The 21,479-nt window shown below is 47.7% G+C and overlaps 1 protein-coding gene across 1 annotated transcript in view; it reads right to left on the bottom strand.

The window, feature by feature from the left end:
- Window positions 1-21,479, bottom strand: part of LOC147435734 (uncharacterized) — a 254,651-nt gene that overhangs the window by 78,972 nt on the left and 154,200 nt on the right. The window contains exon 15 of the mRNA XM_086488033.1: window positions 14,911-15,017. Within this exon, the coding sequence (XP_086344159.1) occupies window positions 14,911-15,017 (107 nt within the window). The remainder of the gene's footprint in view (window positions 1-14,910; window positions 15,018-21,479) is intronic.

The following is a 21,479-nucleotide window of genomic DNA, read 5'->3' as shown; positions in this document are numbered from 1 at the left end:
AAAAGAAGACAACCTTCATCACACCATGGGGATGTTTTGCTTACAGAGTTATGCCTTTTGGTCTCACTAATGCTCCAGCCACTTTTCAGCGATATGTGACATTTGTTTTTCAGCCATTCTTTGGAAAATCAATCCGTGTTTTTATTGATGACTTTTGTATCTATAGCTCTCGCTCTCTTCATTTGGAGAAAGTTTATGAAGGTCTAGCTAGGCTACAAGCTTTAAGGGACCAACTCAATGTGGAGAAATGCCACATTGGTAAAAGCAAGGTTACTCTTCTTGGCCATGTGATCTCGGCCAATGGCATTGAAGCTGATCCAAGCAAGGTTCAAGCCTTGGTGGCTTTGACCTCTCCCACCACAACAAAGCAGTTGGTCTCTTTTCTTCAAAAGGTGAGGTATTTGAGTAGGTTCATTCACTTGCTCTCCCAAGTGGTTCTCCCTTTACAACAAGTTACCCATCAAGAAATCTTCACTTGGAGTGAAGACAATGAACAACAATTTAATGAGGTAAAACAAATTCTAGCTTCACTTCCCACCATAGCACCTCCAAAGTGGGACGATCCATTTTATGTAAACCCTAGTGTGGGCAATGACACACTTGGGGCTGTATTGATGCAAAAGGATCCTCAAACTTCTTTCATGCGTCCTATCTACTTCTCTAGTCGAATGATGACTCCATCAGAAAAGGGATACACGGCAGTGGAGCACATGGTGCTTGCATTAATGTTTGCTACCACCAAATTTCGCTCTTATTTATTGTCTAGACCATTCATAATCTTAACAATGGAAGAAGTATTTCCTTATGTAATGCAGCACATGGATGTTTCTTCTAGGATTTCCAAATGGCTCACAAGGCTGCAAGAGTTTGACTACACAATGCAAGTGGAGAACTCCACAAGGGCCAGTCTAGGAGGTATTCTCACTCATCGTCACTATGAAAAGAAGCTAAAGATAAATCCAAATGATCAAGATATTACACCCGTACTGGAAGTCCCTAAGGTAGAGGAGGCTCACTCTCTTTTCTTTGATGGAGCCTACAAGAAGAAAGTGGACAAAGCTGCATCAGGCATTGTCATCTTCAACGAGCAAGGGGATAAAGTTTTCTCCATTGGGAATCTCTTGGATTCTCACTCTAACAATGAGGCAGAATATGCAGCCTTAACTCTTGGGTTAGAGTGGTGTGTGACACAGGGCATTCAACGGTTAAATGTATTTGGTGATGCCATGCTTTTAATAAAACAAATACAAGGAACTTGGGCTTGTAAAAATCATAGCTTGCTAGGCCATTTGCGCAAAGTCAAGGAACTTTTAGGGAAATTTCAAGTTGTACAATTACATCATGTCCCTCGAGCAGAAAATCAAGAAGCAGATGCTCTAGCTAGAGAGAAGCTGCAAGATGTTTCAGTGGTGGGTGCTATCAAGTTGAAGCTGCCTCTCTTCCAAGGTAGCGATGCTATGCCTGACATCATGAGTTTCTTGGACACAGGAGAGTGTCCTAAGGATCTTACTAAGGGCCAAAAGCAGTGGCTTGTGCGCAAGGCAACAAAATACCGCCTTATCAATGACGGCCTCTACTGCAAGGGTAAGGATCAAATTCTTAGGTCTCTACTGTAAGGGTAAGGATCAAATTCTTAGGCGTGTACCTCTCTCTAAAGAGATCACTGAAATCATTTCAAGTTGCCATGATGGTGTTTGCGGAGGACACTTTGCACTTGACATCACTAGTAGAAAGATCCTACAAGCGGGGTTTGTATGGCCTAGTCTACATAGGGATGTGCATCATTGGTGTAAAACATGCAAGGAATGTCAAAAGGCAGGGGATAGGAGACTCACATATGAGCCACAGACTCCTATAATCTCATATGGACCATTTGAGAAATGGGGAATTGATGCTATTGGGCCTTTGCCAAGGAGCCAATCAGGTAAATTTTATATCATCATGGGTGTGGACTACATGACCAGGTGAGATGAAGCAGTTGCTACCACCCGGATTACAGCTAAGGAAGTGGCTAAGTTCGTATTTGAAAACATTTGTTGCCGTTTTGGCACTCCTCTTGAAATAATTTCTGACAGGGGACCAGGTTTTAGAGGAGACCTTGTAGGAGAGCTAATGGAGAAGTTAGGTATCTCACGACGACACTCAACTCCCTACTACCCACAATGCAATGGTTTGGTGGAAAAGGTAAATGGTATGATCTGCAAGATCACTAAACATGTAAACAATCACAAAAGTGATTGGAACAAGCATCTTATGGCTGCACTTTGGGCTTATCGCACTTCATTTCGCACATCCCTTGGGTTTACACCATATCACTTGGTGATTGGTAAGGAAGCCATTTTACCCATTGAAGTACAATTGGCTAGTCTCAGGGTGCTAGCTGGACAGGTGGAACGTCCTAATACTCATCTCCACAACCACATTCTTGATCTAGAGAGGCTTCAACTAGATAGAGAAGATGCTATCAACTATTATGCAGCACAGGCAGAGCAACGTCGACTTACCTTCAACAAGGGACTTAGGGCAAAAAGTCTCAAGAAAGGTATGTTGGTCCTACGGTATGATAACAGGTTTGACACTAGGAAGGATAAAAAGTTTTCACCCAGATGGGAGGGGCCATTTGTCATTAGAAAGCGCTACGCCAATGGCAGTTACCGATTGATGGATGCAGATGGTAGGCTCTACAAAACACGTGTCAATGGATGGAGATTGAAGCAATACTTTTTGAGATTTGATCAAGCACCTATGATGGAAATCCATGAGGAGGGAGACTCCTCCACCTCAATTGAAGAAGGATCAAGTACAGCGCTAGAGGCATGAATACCTCTAGCTTTAGGGGGAGGGCTAATGAGGCAAGCTTTTCCATGCATGGGAACCCCCCATATATTTTTGCCCTTTTACCAAAATATTTCCTATTACATAAGTTACTTTTGATTTTTTCTTCCTTTTTCACAAACGTTTTAGCTTTTATTAAATAAATAAGACTTATGCTAATCAATCAAGATGTAGCATAAATAAGTAAGCTTTCTTTGTTGATCTCTCTTTTGACCTTAAGCATTAAATATATATATTCTAAATTACATTATATATATATTTAGTATTTTTTAATATATTTTTCATGTATATATATTATTCCACCATACCAAATATTTTATTCACTAGTTTTCATTTTCAAACCTCAACCCCACTTTCAAATTTCAAAAAATAACTCCATCTAGATGATTGCCAATCTTTTCAAAACTCTAGGTCATGTTTTCATATACATGAAGGAGCTTACACTTGAAGGCAAGAGAGAAGTCCACTCAAAGGAGACCACCAAAAGACCTTTGCAGCCACAAATAATACATTATTTGGCTGAATTTTTTAAGTAGAGAAGAACCCCGAATCTGAAGGAGCGTTCAACATGAAAGATGTAGCTTGTGATCTCAACTTTTAGCTCAATTTTTTTCAGAATTTTTGGAGTTATGAACACGGAGATATGATTTTTGTAGTGGACCCCAGTTTTCTCGTGTAATGGTGACACAGGCCATCCCCAATTTTCTTCCCTCTAGAATGGCTATGGTTCTACAAGTCTTCAAGCATGATTACAAGAGACAAGGCTCTTTTAATAAGGTCTTGGCAAGTCTAGAGTGATTCTATCACCATTTTTGGAGGATCCATCTTCATCAACAATTATCCACCTTCGACAACCTCTCTTATAATTTTCTTACTTCTCTCTTCTCTCCCTAATAAGCTTATGTCTAGCCAAAGCTAAACTATTGTAAATATCTCCTATCCTCTACATTCTACCCACATTCTCTCTTCTTCTCTCTCTATTGACTATGGTATTTTAAATAATGAGGAGACAAGATGGGAGCCACAGTCACATGCACTCCATTTTCCTAGTCACCAAAGTGGGACACTCACCTCAAATAGAAATATTGCTAAAGCCTCCCCTCCTTCCCTATATAAGGAGGCCATGAGAGCTCACTTAAAAAAAAAAAAAACACACACACACACCTATCCATACACACTCTTGTGCTACATGCTTGTAGCATGAACCCTAATCACATAATCACAACACCATCATCATCACCATCACCATGCACAAAAGGTGAGCACCACACCTCCACACCACTTGTAATTAAGGGTTGAAGGCACAATTTCAAGAAGAAGAAGGGTGGACACACTCATGATATTCCTCGCCATCAACTCCCATCTCTCCATTATGCCTCCTACGATCTTGTCCCCTTCTCATTTTCCTGCCATACGCTACCTATTGTATTCCTCTTTTGCAAGCAATCAACACACTCTATCTTAGTGCCATACTTTGTGTCCATTTGGTTACATCTCATTGTGAGTATGGTATATGCTTGTTCCTTGCCTTTTTTTTTCTGCTTATGTAAAGGTGTGCGGATTCGCCACCATACACACACACTCTCTCTCCCTCTCATATTCCTATCATCTTGCTACTTCCATCTTGAGGTGTGCGGATTCGCCACCTCTTGTATGATAAGTGAGCATACTCGCAAGTTTCCCCTATCTCATTATCTTCTTTACTAACATGCATGAGTAGCAAGCCCATTCTCACTCATTCGCCACTCCTCTCACCTTATTCTCCGACCACCCCATTCCACATTTGGGCGTGGATCTTGAAATTGTTTTCCATGGCATGCTTCATTGTGTATATGTATGCGTCTTAGCCGCATATCTTGCTAGGTGGTGCCCCTATTGTGTATCCCCCATGATGAGGCCATTGTGCATAGTCTTGGTGTAGAGGCCATCGGGTCTATTTTTCACTTCTGCCTCTCAGCTCCTGCTGCACAACAAAACACCTCTAGAGCCTGCTCACACCTGTGCAGATTGGCCTCCCGGCACTTCAAGTACAAAGCTGAGTTGTCGGCAAACTCAGCGTCCAATAGTTCGTCTCCCCTAATACGGAGCTCTAAACCACGCAAGCCAACCTTCTATGAGGCCAAAAATCTGCTCATCGCCTCAACATAGAACAAAAAGAGGACGGAGGCGAGAGGGAAACACTGTCTAACGGTGTGAGCATGAACATTCCCATGTACCCCCTACCAAAAGCACCTGACTGTGTGCACGTCTGTAGAAAGCGGACACACCTCTGATCCAAGCATCTGAGAAACCCATCCTACGTAGAGTGCCCTCCAAGAAGTCCCTCTCAACTCTGTCGTAAGCCTTCTCAAATTCGAGAAGGAGAATCACCAGATCCTCTTCTCAGGGACGCATGAAGGCAGACGCCTCCGAAAAATTGAAGATGTTTCAAAGATACTACGCTCCTTAACAAAACCTGTCTTGGTCCCATGTACAATGCTCTCTAATAGTGGCTGAATTCTCAAGCTCAAAGCCTTTGCTAGAATTTTGTAGGCTGAGTTGAGGATGGTGATGGGTCATCACTGTTGAATCTCATCCAAGGAGCCTCCCTCCTTGGGAATAAGGTAAATCAAGCCCTCACTCATGCTGTTAGGCATCTCTCTAGTGTGCAAGATGTACTAAAATGCGTCGCAAAGATCTGAACCAAGCAAGTCCCAATAATCCAAGAAGAAACTGGGAGTCAAACCATCCTCCCCTGGACAGATACCTTGGGGGAGTGCTCTGAGGGCCTCATGGAGCAGTGCCTCCTCAATAACAAGGCAGGCATTTGTGCCCAAACCTTCTCTTTGCATGCATCCTGGCGCTCTGACTAAGGCTTAGCTGACAGCAGATCACAGTAGAAATCAATAGCAACTGCATCCATATCCTCAGGCTCTGAAAGCAGCTGACCTGTCGGGTCTTCAAAACTGGCTGACATTGGTGTGCACATGGCGGGGCCCCACCGTCTCAAAGAACTCCCCAGTATCTCTTTCACCCACCTGGGTCCATTGAGATGCCTGTTCATGCAAGGCAAACTCATGACGCTGCTCCTCAATGCTAACCAACTCCTGTCAAGCCTGTTGCATTTTCTCCTCCAACCAAGAACTGTCGGGATGCTGCTCCTGCATCCTCTGCAAGGAAACAAGGCCCCGTCGCAGACGCTTCTCCTCCTCCCTGGCTGAAGCCAAGCGAGCTGCAGACTCCTGGACGAAGAAGCAAAAAAGATCAGCCAGCAATCCAGAGGCCAAGCCACTCTACTAGCAGGGGTGTCTTTCGTGTCCAAAGTGCCTCCACTCGGTCTCTAAGCTCTGGCTCTAGCAAGATCCTCTCAAGGATGCGTAACATCACACCCCCTCTCCTCTGCTTGTCGAACACAGTGAGAATCACTAGCGCATGGTCGGAAAAAGTAGTCCTTGCAAGGATGCAAACAGATCCCCCCATGTCACAGAAGTGGTCACTTGCCTAGAAGCGATCTATTGAGATAAATTCACTCCACCTCCTCTACAACCAGAGCGAGAGGAAGACAAGCTGTCTGGGGGCCTCACAAAGCCCGAGTGCTGCCAAACATCTGAAACCCTCAAAGTCATACATAGTCTGCTCCCAAGACGCCAACTCATCCCCGTGCACAGTAGCATGGCTACCTCCAATCCTATCAGAGGGGTCCTTCAACATGTTGAAGTCTCCCCCAACACACCATTGCTCTGCATGCGGCAAAGACTCTACAATATGAGACTAAAACTCTACTCGTGCACTTGCCACATTGGGCGCATATATGTTCAGGAAACCCATGAGGCAACCCTGAATCTGCATAGTAATCCACTGAGCCATGTCTGGCACAATTAATACCTCTGTCCACAATGGCCTTCTGCCATGAGTCCGCAATAGTCATACTTACCCCTCCCAGGATACCTCCAAGTCCAAAAGCAGCTGACCAAAATATCTCATAGCAACCACGCAAAGTCTGACCACATCGTCTAATGCGTCTCTTAGAGAGATGATGCTCTTGTAGCATAAGAATATCAATCTCACCACCCACAAGGCATCGCTGAAGCTCCTGATGCAATCGACCCCTCTGACGCTGAAACTGGGGCCCTCCTAATCCTTGCACATTCCATGAGACAATTCTCATGGAGTCAGAGAGAGAAAACCGATGCTACAACAACAACCAACCTCGCTATCTTTGATGCCGGTTTGGATGGGGAGTAATTCACATTCAGGCAACCCGAGATAGGCGTAACTATAAAGACTGTCCAAACCAAGACCAAGAAGAGCGTGCCGTCCGTAGGGCTAGATTCTCTGTCAAGGAGTCCTCATGGTGGGCTCTGAGTGTCGGCAAAAAAATGTACCACAATGTGTCTACATCCTACTGTGTCCAGAGGTGTGACTTGAGAACTTGGCCAACGGCCACAGAGTCTGTACCAAGTCGGTAACCCCTGAGTCTTGTGTGTGATGAGAGAACTCAAGAGGATGAGCCTGAAGCCACTCCATCACGAAGTCCAAAGTCCACTCAGACTGGTCCCTACCACAGAGGGGAAAAGAGAAACCAACCGCTGTGTATAGGGCCTCTATCCCTCTAGCTGCAAGAAATAGTACATGGACTCTGAAGCAAGCTGCCTTGGTGAAGGGTCGCCGAGGCAACGTGTGAAGTCGTAGGCAAAGAAGTCCTGCCAGCGACGGATGTCATAGCTCGTCAATCCTCGAGGGGCTGCGGCAAACGGTGATGTATACACCAGAAGGGGGGACCGCAGGAAAGGCTGCTCCTCTCTCGCGCGACGGCTTGTGGAAAAAGCGTTGCCAAGAGACCTTCTAGTAGATGCTGAGGGTCCTGCCCTCTAAGCCGGCTATGGGGCAGGAGCAAGAGAGGATGAGGAAGCGGGGGGGGGGGGGGGAGTGTGTGGAATTAGAAGGGAGGGCAGCAATAGGTGGGATGGGGAGGGGGGGGTGTGTGGAGGAGATGGAGGCGGGGGGAAGAAGGGCTGTTAGTGGTGAAGATGAGGTGGAAGGTGGAATTGTGGCCTCGTCCTACTATAAGGGGTCAAAACGGTTCCTTGTGGAAACCCACTACTGCTGGCCCGGTGAAGGGTGACTACCAAGGGGGATGAATTGGCGTGGAGGTCCCTGGCTGCGACGACCAAGAAACTGCTACCATCCCTCCTCTGCGTGGACGCCGAGCTCGGAGGAGGATCACGCTTGAGCTCCCTGAGTGTCTGACAATTGTGTCAACCCAGCCTTAGGAGGCTCGGGCTACCTCTGTGCCGAAGGTCTGGGCCTCTTACGTGGGTAGGCCTTTGCTAGGTGGCCCGTTTGTTGACAAATAAAGCACTAGTTCGGGAGGCCTGAGTACTCCACAGTCTGGAAAAGCCAACCACCACTCACTCGAGGTAGTAGAACGACCTTCGGGGTGTCGGTGTCACGAACCTAAACGCGAACTGTAGGTATGCCAGCTTCTTTAGCAGCTACAGAAGCTACCGTGCGAGGTGTCTCTAAGGCATCCCAATCTCTGAGCTTATCTTGTCAAGGAGCGGGAGGTTCTCTCTCCTAAGGCATGGGAAGCAGATTGAGATGGGAAGGTCTGCCTCCTGAACGAGAACATCGGTAGCTGGATCAAATCCGTGGCGCCACTGTTGAAAGTGAGCTCTAGCTGCTGGGATGGCCAGGGGGTTCATCGCAATGACCTTGGATGCCATCTCGGAAGACTCAAACTCTATCTAATAGTAGCCGTGACCGAGAAGCTAAACGTCAATGAGTTTGGCCACCTCTGTTAAAAGGGGGGCCTGAAGGAGGTCTCGCACATCCCCCCTGCTGGGTCTAGTGCCGATGATCTTGCATATAACAGAGGTGGCCTGAAGGTGCGTCTCCTCTCTCTCTAAGCTCGCTTGCTATGTCAACAAAAGAGAAAGTCAGATAGTGGGTTCCGCGGGGTTGGGCGAGGGGGCTTCCGTCGAGTGCCTCTCTGGAGGAGCAGAATCCTCCATCTGTATTTGCTACTGTGAACACAAACAAAGGTGGATCGAGAGCGCCGAAGAAGCTAAATGAGGTGAAGGATGAGTCGCTGCCACTGGGAAACACCACCAAGGCCAAGCTCAGGCGAACAACCCAAAGAGTGACAAAAAGGGAAGAGAGGGGGGGGGGGGTGGGCTAGCAGGCTTGGAACAGCGTGAGGGGAAGCTGGGGCAGGTAGCGATGATGAGGGTGTATGGACAGCAGCAACGAGCCTGCAAGCTCCTTGAGTAATGCAATCTCCGCATCTTGGGAAGTCACACGAAAGTGTGTTTATCTTGCTTTCCTGGGTCGACACACGTTCTTCGAGCTTCTTTATTGTGCATAGGAGGTTGCAATTAATTTTGTCGATGACCTTGCCCATTTCTTCTTTGCATTTTTGAATGGCCTGCTCAAAGGGGTCGTCCTTGTCAACCTGCTTCTTCATGTTCGAGAAGCACAGTGGGGATAGATATGCCTCTCAGCCATGGATAGATATGGCAATTGCTCTTATTGAAGACATTGGTATTGTACATGGTAAGACACGCATAAGTGTTTCGTGGTGGGTATTGTGAATGCTTCTCAACTTGTGCAGATATCAGCCTCACTCATTTTGCATCATTTGGTTAAGTCATGGAAGCAGGTTTTAATTATTCCACATGGGGACCTTTGAATTCTCGTAAAGATGCATATTCTCTTATAGGTGAGGCCCTAGCAACATCTCGTGTAATTTCTTGGTCAGAAAAGTCCTCTACTAGACATCAATTCAATCGCATGGCCATATTGGTAGTAATGCGGCTAATTGATACATTGGTTCCGAGAAAGATTCCTATGCTATCATTTTGTCATGCAGGTCACAAATTTTGGCTGCCTAGAGCTTATCGGCCTCTATGGCAACAATTGCAAGAACAAGTCCAATCATTAGGACATCTTCCTTCTTTTGATCCAGCACATGCATGGGAGGATTGGGTTTTACACATTTCAGCACATGCATGGGATGATTGGGTTTTACACAAGTGATTACGACTTTAGAGAGAGAGAGAAATGAAATGAAATGTTATATTAAACGTCTTCAAAAGGCCAAAATGACCTATGAGACCAAACTGATACAATCTTGGTGGATGTAATACAATGTTTGGGTACAAAAATAAAATGAAGTGAAGTGGAAAACTAAAATCTTAACTGCTAAAGCAACTAGCTGGAAATGTGTAGGATATGAGTTGTTGGGGGAGGGGGGGGTGAAAGTAGTGACTGGGGGACTAATACAACACAATGTGGGTGTGCGTGTGGGAAAATAATGGGTGAGATACAAAGGCTGATACAAGATCAGTAGGATGTGCAATCCTCAATAGAGCTAAATCATAGGAGATCCATCATCGGTCGCTGGTGGATCTCATCAATCTCCTCCATGGTCAATAGTCTGACGGGGCGTCGTGCATGTTGGGCCAAAGTGATCCGAATCCTCTGATGCAGCCTCCGTCGATGCTGTGTAGTCCTTCGTAGTCGTGGGCGTCTAGATCTCCCTAGCTCGGTGGTTCGATCGATCAACGTGCCTCTAGTGTGAGGAGAATGTGAGCTCTGTTATGATAACTGCACCTCTAGCTGCTCAGTGTCCACTCTAAAGAAGTCTGTCATCCGTCTTTGAGACTGGCTAGCCTCTCCTCTCATCAGGCTCTCTCTGTGTTTGCCCAGCTTGGGCAAAAACAGACCCAGAAATCTTTGGTCCTCATTTCCCATGACTCTAGAGGGTGGTCCAAAGCCCTCTTTGAACATGCAGTGAAAGCGGCCTCATATCTCATAGTAAACTGGGCAATGGCATGTGTAGTGCAACTTTGTCTCAAGCTCCATGTGACATAGGGGACATGTCCTGGCCTCTATCGGTACTCCGTTGTACCTACCAGTCTCGATCTGAAGATGGTATGAAGATGTGCGTATCTGGTGAATAGCACATTGTATCCCAGGAGATAAGTGGGTGTCCATGTATCTGGGCCTCGTCACAAAACTATCCTCAGTAAGCTGGAGAAGATGCTCTCTATAGAAAGCCATCTTCGTGCGATCTCGGACTGTGTAGGAGTCAGAGAGAGTGCATCCAATGAGTACTGGAATGGGGGCAATCTGTCCATTGTGAACCCATGTACCTGAAACCATGATGTCATCTCCCCATACCAGCATGCTATCTCCCTGCAAAGCTAACTGTTGAGAGGACTCAAGTGCTAGGCGGGCATATCTGTCTCTGGGGAGGTCCCACAAGCGATGTAAAAAGGAGACTGATCTGGTAGGCGCCTCAACCACTAGTAGGGGGGCAGCTAGCTTTGCTCGAATAATGTCATGTGGTACTGAAGCCTTGGCTCTAATAAGCCGCGAGATCATAGAGACTAGAGGCTTCTTCATGTCTCCCGATCCATCAGTGCAACCCAGCCTCCCGTGATGGTCCAATGAAGGCCCCCATATCTGAACTCCCTAGAGCAATGTGGAAGCCACCAAAGTGTCAAAAATCCAGAGCTTCGTCCGAGGCTCGTGACACTAAATCTGTGAATACATCCTCTCCAATCCACCCAATGCTGCATGTGCTCTAGTCATTCTAGTGTCTGTTGCTCTCCTCAATGAAAATGTTGGTCCACTAAAGACCACACCAAGGTAGGTGTAAGCATCTGTATACTCCACTATCTCATGGCCGCATGTGAATGTGGGTGTTGATCTCCTGGTTCATTGTCCATTGTGGGGTGGTGTTAGACACCATAACCTTGGTTTTACCAAGGTTGACAAACAGACCATTGTCGTGACCAAACCTATGCAAAGAATCCAAGTGACGTTGCATCCCCTCCGGAGAGTTGGAGATGAACACAATATCATCAGAATATAACAATAGTGGAATCCATGTCCCTGCCAACTATGCACCTCTATCACCCTCCCTCTCAATATAGTCAGAAACCTCATCCACATACATATCAAATAGAGTAGGAGAGAGCGGACAGCCCTGCTTTACCCCGATAGTGGAGTGAACTAATGTAGATAACCCCTCTGGAGTTCGTAGGTGCCCCACTATTGACCTGTATAATACCATAATCCCCCCAAATCAGCTCTGTGAGTACTCTGATCTCCTGTAGTCTACGCATCAATCTAGCCCTGGACATTGTGTCAAATGCTTTGCGGAAGTCCACAAAGCTACAATAGATCCGTCTCCCATGTGATCGCCCTCCTCAATAATGGCTTTGAGTGTCAGAATGTGGTTAAGAGTAAAAAAAATCTCTTGAACCCTGCCTGCCCGGCTGCACGTATACCCTCCCTCTCTGCTCATCTACTCAGCTGCTGCTCAAGAATGGATGCGTACAACCGTGCCAATGTGTGTATAATCATGATAGTGCGATAATTCCTAAACTCGATAGGGTCTCCTGACATGAAGATAGGTACAATAGTAGATAAACTCCAAGTATCAGGCAAACCCTCACACATGGCATGGTTGAACATCACTGCTAGAATCTCTCTGAGCAGGATCCTTGGCATGTATAAAATGCTCAGCCACTAAGCCATGATCATATGCTCTCCCAAATCTCATCCTATCAATGGCCTTCTTCACCATCTCAGCAGTAAAAAAAGCAATGTGTATGGGCATGGCTCGGGGGGGTCGCCCTGGCTCCTCCGTGCACAAGCGTCTGTAGATCCCATCTATGCAGACAGAGTCCGTCTCCCGTGTAAAGGTGTAGCGAGTAGGGGCTGCTATCCATGGTATGTGTGCTACACTAAACTGGAAAGAGATGGTCATCGACACAAGGGCATGATCTACTTCCACACCAACAGGTCTAGGTCCTACTGTAAGGCCTGAAACCATGATGTCATCTCCCCATACCAGCCTGTTGTATCTCCTTGTATGGCTAACTGTCGAGAGGACTCAAGTGCTATGCGGGCATATCTGTCTCTGGGAAGTTCCCATGTGCGGTTTATAAAGGAAACTGATCTGGTGAGCGCCTCTACCACTAGTGGGGGGGCCGCTAGCTCTGCTCGGATAATGGCCCGTGGTACTGATGCCTTGGCTCTAATGAGCCGTGAGATCATAGAGACGAGAGGTTTCTCCATGTTCCCCCATTCGTCTGAGCGACCCGGCCTCCCGTGGTGATCCAGTGAAGGTCCCCATATCTCAGCCCCATAGAGCAATGCTGAAGCCACCAGGGTGTCAAAGAGCCAGAGCTTCGTCCGGGGCTCCTGAAACTGAACCTGCGAACACATCCTCTCCAATCTACCCAATGCTGCGTGGGCTCTAGTAAGTCTAGTCTCTGCTGCTCTTCTGAGTGAGAATGCAGGTCCGCTAAAAACCACTCCAAGGTAAGTGTTAGCGTCTGTGTACTCCACAGTCTCCTGGCCGTATGTGAATGTAGGTGCTGACCTCCTGATCCATTGTGGGGTGGTATTAACACCATAACCTTGGTTTTACCCAGGTTGACATACAAACCACTTTCGTGGGCAAACGTATGCCAAGCATCCAATTGACGTTGCATTCCTTCTGGGGATTCGGAGATCAACACTATGTCATTAGCATATAACAAAAGTGGAATCCATGTCCCTGCCAACTGAGCACCTTTATCCCCATCGCTGTCAATGTAGTCAGAAACCTCATCCACATACATACCGAAAAGAGTAGGAGAGAGCGGGCAGCCCTGCTTCACCCCAATAGTGGAGTGAACCGGTGTAGAAAGTCCCTCCGGGGTGCGTACATGTCCTACTACTGATCTGTACAATGCCATGATCCCCCAAATGAGTTCTGTGGGTACTCCCATTTCCTGTAGTCTGCGCATCAGTCTAGCTCTGGGTACCGTGTCAAAAGCTTTGCGGAAGTCCACAAAGCTACAATAGATCCGTCTCCCATGAGATCTGCCTACTTCGATGATGGCCCTGAGTGTTAGGATATGGTCAAGAGTAGAGAATCCTCTCCTGAATCCTACCTGCCCAGTTGCACATATCCCCTCCCTCTCTGCCCATCTACTCAGTTGTTGCTCCAGAATGGATGCATACAACCGTGCCAGTGTGTGCCCAATCATAATAGTGCGATAATTCCCAGGCTCCATGGGGTCTCCTGATTTGAAGATAGGTACGATCGTAGATAGGCTCCAAGAGTAAGGTAGGCCCTCACACATGGCCCGGTTAAACACAACTGCTAAAAGCTCTGCTAGTAGGTCTTTGGCATGCATGAAATGCTCAACGACTAGGCCATCATGATCATATGCTCTCCCAGTCTTCATCCTGTCAATAGCTTTCTTCACCATCTCAGTGGTGAAAAAGACACATGCGTGTGGGCATGGATCGGGGGGGTTGGGAAGGGCCGGCTGTCCAGGTACTGTGTACAAAGATGATGCGTATTGCCCCCAGGTCTCTGTGGAGGAAATAGCAGGGGGGGGGGGGACTGCTCATGAAAGAGCCGCCACGCCTCACGTGAGTCCTGACTCAAGAATAGTTGATATAGATCCTGCTCGAGTCGAGCCAAAAAAGCCCTCTTCTTCCGCCGCACCAGGCGTCGGAAGTCAATCTGTGACTGTCTATGAGTGACGTCCCCCAACAGCACCTCCCTCTGAAGTCTGGCTCTAGTCTGGCGGCACTCCTCATCGTACCAGCTGTTCTGAGGCATGCTCCCTGATCGGCGGCTGGGTGTGTGGGTATGCTTCTGCTGCTGCCTCATGTAATGTCTGTGTTAGTATAGTAGTTAGCTCTTCCAGAGGTCGCCCCGGGTCCTCAGTGCATAGGCATCTGTAGATTCCGTCCATGTATACAGAATCCGTCTCCCGTGTGAATGTGGCTGCTACTCGTGGCCTGTGTGCTACCCTGAACTGGAAGGAGATGGTCATCGACACCAGAGCATGATCCACTGCCACACCGATCGGTCTGGGCTCAACTGTGAGATCCTGGATACTAGAGATGAGATTCGGCTGTGCCATGACATAGTCTACTGTGCTGGCTCCATGTCTGCGTGGGAAGCATGTAAAACCTCCCGAGAGAGAGAGAGAGAGAGAGAGAGAGAGAGAGAGAGAGAGAGAGAGAGAGAGAGAGAGAGAGAGAGAGAGAGAGAGAGAGAGAGAGAGAGAGACTTACGCAGACCAACGACCAAACTTTATGTGCAAGTTCAATGCTAAATCTACGCGAGTCATTTGCAGCAACAACCTTTCTGCTTCATCAAATCTTTTGAAGTATGCATAAATCTGCTTAAAAAAAAACAAAATGAGAGACATATGCTACTTGATGCAATCAATCATAGTGTTAAAAGCAATGGATGAAGTATAAGACACTGAACAACCACTAGAGCAATTATAATTGGTCAATAAACTTAATTCAAGTTGCTCCGAGAAGGATACAATACAATGCCTTTAGAATCCTCAAGAGTCAAAGCATGCTGGTCAGTATTAATATATCTTATCTTCCTCTCTGATTATTATCTAGAATACACAATCCTACCAAACACACAATACTACCATCAAGAAGACAAATAGAAAACCAAGAGCTACACAACTATGATAGATTGAATGGACACAAAACAAGCAAGTACGATTGTTGAACCTCTATGCTTTATCATCGACACAAAGGCCATATTGGATTAGTAGCACTCTCAGCTCTAAACCCAAGGCCAGTCATCCTAGCTGGCACTGACTTTCTCCTTTTTCTTTGCAGCAAAAAGGAGCTTTACTTTGTGTACATGAGACCTCTAGGGATGCTTGATGAAGCTGATCTGCCAGAGGAGCTACAAACATGTAGAAGTGCAGTGTGTGCGCTATCTATACATCAAGGTGGTAAATACGATCAGTACAATATGAACCACCGTAGGGGTGCATAATGCCAGGTAATGTACCCCTGGTCCGAGCTAACGAATACTGCCATACACGCCCATAGTCTGAGGAATGAGTGTCTGCATTGCTTTGCTACCCTGGAGGAGTGTGCTGAAGTATCCCACTGGCTGTGTAGCGTATGCAGCAGCTCCTACCAAATGTCAGTCAAGGTGGCAAATGTAGGGGAAGGCTGTGAACCCAAGATATAGCACAAGGAGCCTTCTAAACAATACTGCCATACACGCCCATAGTCTGAGGAATGAGTGTCTGCATTGCTTTGCTCCCCTGGAGGAGTGTGCTGAAGTATCCCACTGGCTGTGTAGCGTATGCAGCAGCTCCTACCAAACGTCAGTCAAGGTGGAAAATGTAGGGGAAGGCTGTGAACCCAAGATATGAGCACAAGGAGCCTTCCAAATGCTTCATACCGTGATGCAACGAATTGTAGCAAAAACTGTCTCATGGATGGATATCAAACTGATGCACAATAAAAGAAAGCATATTGAGTGATCCTTGTCTGTAGTCCAAGGTCGTAAGCATGAAGACCGGATTTGTACAAGATCCCTCATATAAAATATGTGACCCCGGAAATTGCAAAAGCCAGGCGATCACCTCCCATTTTAAATGCCCGTCATGAAGACCAACTCTGTTAAGAAAACAACACAATGCTCATCAAGGCGGTGATGGATATGGGCATATCCAAAAACAGTGGAATACTGACAGCTGGCCACTGAATTTCTCTCTCTAGATTCTCTCACCTCTCTCTGACAGTGACATGCTGACGATATCGTGTTGATATCAGACTCACCAGAGGGTATGCAGAGACATTTGGACACATTGCATAGTTTTGCAAGGGATGGTGGATTGTCTGTTAACCTTAGTAAAACCAAGGTCATGGTATTTAATACCACGCCACAGTGTGTCAGGAGATCAACACCTACATTCACATATGGTCAGGACACTATGGAGTACACTGATGCATACACATATCTGGGGGTGGTCTTTAGTGGACCTAGGTTCACACTGAAAGTGGCAGCAGACACTAGATCGACTCGTGCCTATGCAGCCCTAGGCGGTTTAGAGAGGATTTGTTCGCAGGTTCAGTTCAAGGAACCTCGAACAAAGCTTTGGCTCTTCGACACTTTGGTCGCTTCAGTTATGCACTACGGGGTTCAGGTTTGGGGACCATCTGTTGACAGTGCTGGATGGAGTAATATAGAGAGGCCCTTGGTATCTATGATGTCTAGGCTGATTAGAGCAAAGGCCTCAGTTCCACATGACATCATATGAGCGAAGCTTGCTGCCCCACCTATGGAGATTGAGGCACTTACAAGATCAGTATCATTTGTACACAGCTTATGGGACACCACCACGGACAGATATGCTAGGCTTGCTCTTGAGTCGTCCAGACAGCGGGCATTACAGGGAGATACATAATGTTGGTATGCGCAGATGGGCTCATGGTTTCAGAGGCATGGTTTCAGCATGGACAGGCTGCCCCCTTTCCAGTATTCTCTTGATGCACCATCTTTGGCTCTTGCATGGATGGAGATTACTAGACTCATTCGACAGGATCTTATCCAACTTGATACTAGGAGGACATGGATAGAGCCATCACGGGAGTTGGGTACGAAGAGGGCTTTCTATAGAGAGCATCTTCTCCAACTCACGAGAGACGGATTTGTCACACGGCCCAGCTACATGGACACACATCTATCTATGGGTTATAATGTGCCATAGGCCAGATACGCACATCTTCACACCAGCTTGGGATTGAGACAGGTAGATTTCAGAGGCATACAAGCAGACAGTAGGATAAGTCAATTATGCCATGCAGAGCCAGAGACAGAGTTTCACTACATATGTCACTGCACAGTCTACTATGAGATACGGGGATGATTTCACTGTTTATTCAGAGATGGTTTTGACTCGTTAGATAGAGTCATGAGATATCAGGATCAGAGATGTCTCGGATTATTTCTATTTGAGATACAGAGACATAGAGACTCTCTATTGAGAGGGCATAGACAAAGACAGTCCCAGCGACGCATCTCAGATTTCTTCAGCTCGAGTACCACAGATGTAGAGGGGCCACCACCACCACAAGGCTCGGTTCCCACCCATACACACACCAATGGTACTCTCATTGACCGAGCTATAGAGTTGGGGAGATCGAGACAACCACGACTGAGGAGGGGAGCCACGCAGCACCGACGGAGATTGCGGCAGAGGATCCACAGAATTCTAGCACGACACCCAGAGTGTCGAACAGGATAGACCTCATGCTACTGCTATATTGTATCATGGTGACACTTATCCCCATTTTGTACCTTTGTGGCATTACACCATTGCTCAGCTTACCAGCCACCCATAGGAGTCGGTAGCACTCCTATCTCTGTTCCTAGTTTGTAGTTTTGTTTGTTTGTACCTAGACTTGGTACTAGACTCACCATTGTAATCAGTTTGGTCTCATAGGTCATTTTGGCCTTTTGTAGACGTCAATATACATTTCATTTCATCATTTCTAGATGTACCAGGAACAATGTATAGATGCACTTGGCTCTCAATGTAGTGGGTGCCTCTTGGTGCAGTACACAAAAGAGACTGTGAGAGCCCATGGTAGTTCAAGAGCTCCGTAGCTACTGTCATTGTAGCAAGGCTACAATGTCCCCTGCTACAGTGTCACTGTCACTTGCATCGAACACGCAATTATAGTTGATCTTGGATTCACACTTGGGAGGACACTCTTGACTCTCGACTCTTCAACTGATAGACAGGACCATGTCGGAGGTCTAGCGGACCAGAGGCAAAGTCGCGGGACACCGAGTGGTTGCGACTTGGCACTGTGGCCAGCCTATCACCACCACTAATATGTGCATTTGTCTTTTCAGAGATATTTGCTAGAGTTTTTTTTTATTATAGAAAAAGATCCTTCTATTAGTTAATGAAAGCTGCCCGTAGGGCTACAACCACCTCTGCAAGAGAGGGCTACAACAAACATGATGGGGAGACTCTCCCAATGAAAGAACAACATATATACAATGAGGCTAAATCAAGGGATGGGAGGAGGGAAGAGCCACACAGGTGGTCGATAGTGCCATCTGAGCACACCCTGGACAATGGTGTAGAAAGGCCCAGGGTGCCAGAGTAGAAGGAAAGCCTCGCGGCGCTCCCGCATGTGGTCGGAGCTGCCCTGTAGTCCCTCAAGCTGTCCTCTGAGAGTATGGATCAACTCTAGCCAAAAGTCACGAACAGTCTCTGCTAGCGGCACAGAGCAGGCCTCAAAAATGCGGAAACAGTGGGCCCGCCAGATGAACCAAAGTGTCAGGCCATTGATGAGCTCCCAACACTCATCTCTCTCACTGCACCACTCCTGTGGAGTAAGCTCTGTAGCAGGCTGGAGTGTAGGGCGCCCCCCCTGTATCACTATCATCCTGCTGGTGGAAGATAGCTCAAACTGAAGAGCCGGGTCCGTGAGAGTGGACCAAGCCGCTGCCCCCCAAGTGTACTGTCTAGCCGTGGAGAGAGTAGGCATCAACCGAAGAACTCGTAGCCAAACCTGCTGGGCCGAGGGACAGTCCCAAAGACAATGACGCTGACTCTCCACCAACTGGTCACAGGTTGCACATGCGGCCGAGAGACCACTATGCACAAGCCAGCTCCCTACTGCTGTAGCTCTGTGTGCAACCAGACACTGAAACAAAGTGACACGCCTCGGCTGTCTGGAGCCCCACAGCCTCTGCCAAAAGGCTGCCAAGAACTCGACTGTGAGGCCCTCCTTCTGCCAATGACGTGCTGCAGCGGGGTGGGCCTCTCTCTGTGCTGCAAGTATATGACGTCCAAGCTGAACAATGTACTGAAAGAAGGGGACTCCTGTGTGGTCTGCAGAAGAGAAGGGGTCCCTCCATAGCCACTCACCAGGATCCCACTATACTCGTGCCAGTTGACAACACTCCCAAGCCCATAGCCTCCAGTGTCCAGTCTCCAGAGCTGCTGGATCAATGTCTACGACGCAAGTCCTCCCACAGATGCCCACAACTCGGATCCTCTGAAAACAACACTTTGCTACCTGCAGGGCCTCTACTGCAACTCGCTGTAATCATCCCCCACCCTGAAGCTCGAAGAACAGGGCTGGGACAGTCTCTGAGCAGGCCCTGACTGAAATGAGCAGTCTCTGAGCAGGCCCTGACTGAAATGAGGACCTCCAGTCGTGTGAAGGCTCCCATCCACCGGGGTGCTACGAGCTCGAGAGACGTGAGCCACTCCGCTGGAACTGACTCTGAGATGTCCTGACACATGCTCTGCACCCCTCTCATGCCCTGCAGCTGGAAACCCTGCACCTCCTTTGCCAAACCTGTGAACTCTAGCCAGTCACCTAGAGAGCGCGCTGGACCTGCTGCCATGGGACCCCAGGAAACATGAGGCCGACTACCAACCAAGTGGCCTCTCTGATTGCTAACCATGGGGTTCCAGACGAGGGGCTGCCATAGGCTCTCCTCCGTGCACATCGGCTGTCGCAGCTCCAGGCCACGCCGTAAGAGCTCCCAAGAACGAAGCAAACTCACAGCGAAGCGGTCCTCCAGTCTCTTGCTTAAACCAACTCGGCGCATCTCTGTAAAGATCGATCTGGTCGAAGGTTGCCAAGGGCCTCCTAACTGAGGCACCCTGGCACGAAGCCTCTGCAACAAGAACTCCTTCCAGGGCTCCTCACCTGGAAGAAGTCCTCTGACTATGAATTTCCGAAGAAGGGCTCTCCTCTGCTGTGCTGGATCAATGATCCCAAGCCCTCCCTGAGAACAAGGAAGCGTGATGACCGACCAAGCTGTTGGGGTATAAAGCCCAATGTGGTCGCCCACGTAAGTGGGCGGGCCGCCAAGTATGTACACATATTCTTTTGTAAAAACCTAATAAGAACTCACTATGCTCTACACATTACAGTAGAGCGAGTTCACCATATCGTCGTGCTCTTCTTCTCGCACTCTCTCTCGCATCGCACTTCCGCTCGTACTCCTTCAACTGGTATCAGAGCTCAGATCGAGGCTCGGGGCAGCATTTGCAGGTAGCCAGAGTCACCTGCTCATATTGGAGTGAGATTCGACAGGCGAAGACACGGCCCCAATTCCTGTGGGTAAGCCCGAAGGGCTTGGTGTACTCAGAATTTCATTCTGAGGTCTTCTCGGCCACCGTTCGACTTCGACAAAGATCTGCGCAGGCCATTTTCGACTACGTGGTCTCGGCGGATGCAGATCCGACTCTGCAATTTTTGGGGTTTCTGCCTACGACTGCAAGTGCTGAGGATATCTGCACTTCCAAAGTGTTGATTTGTGGCTATCTACACAACGAAGGACGGCTTACAGTTCTTGGAGGCGTGTCACATACAACACGGGCGCACCTACACACAGACTGTAGGCGACATCCACTAGTTCATCAGGTAGCTTGTGTTTGCTGCTTGATATTCCAAATTTCATCCTGACATTGCAGGTACTTCCACATGGGATGTATTGTCAAAGATGATGTATGTCTGTTGAGGGTTTATTGGCTGTGAGTCACGCAGCAAACAACCGCCGTAGCGGTTACAGCATATAGTGGGAAATTTGTGGATGTATGACTTTGTGGGAAGTCTATGTATTGTCAGATTTACTACAGCCTTTGTTGAGGGTCAAGTGAGGTTTTATTGAGCTGGGGGATTCTTGAATGTTGAGATCCTTTCGGTGATACAGGTCTTGGAGCGATCCCTCGAGCACCCTTAGATAGGCAGCTAGGATGTATTGACTGTGAGTTAGACAGTTGGGATTGCATCTTTGCTTTACTGCTGTTGAGGCATTGTCGCAGTCTATGCTTACA

This window comes from Adiantum capillus-veneris, chromosome 18 (assembly GCF_014529385.1).
Source record: "Adiantum capillus-veneris isolate H3 chromosome 18, ASM1452938v2, whole genome shotgun sequence".
In the NCBI taxonomy this organism is placed as follows: Eukaryota; Viridiplantae; Streptophyta; class Polypodiopsida; order Polypodiales; family Pteridaceae; genus Adiantum; species Adiantum capillus-veneris.
The sequence above is the reverse complement of the archived record's forward strand: the minus strand, read 5'-3'. Positions and strand labels throughout refer to the sequence as shown.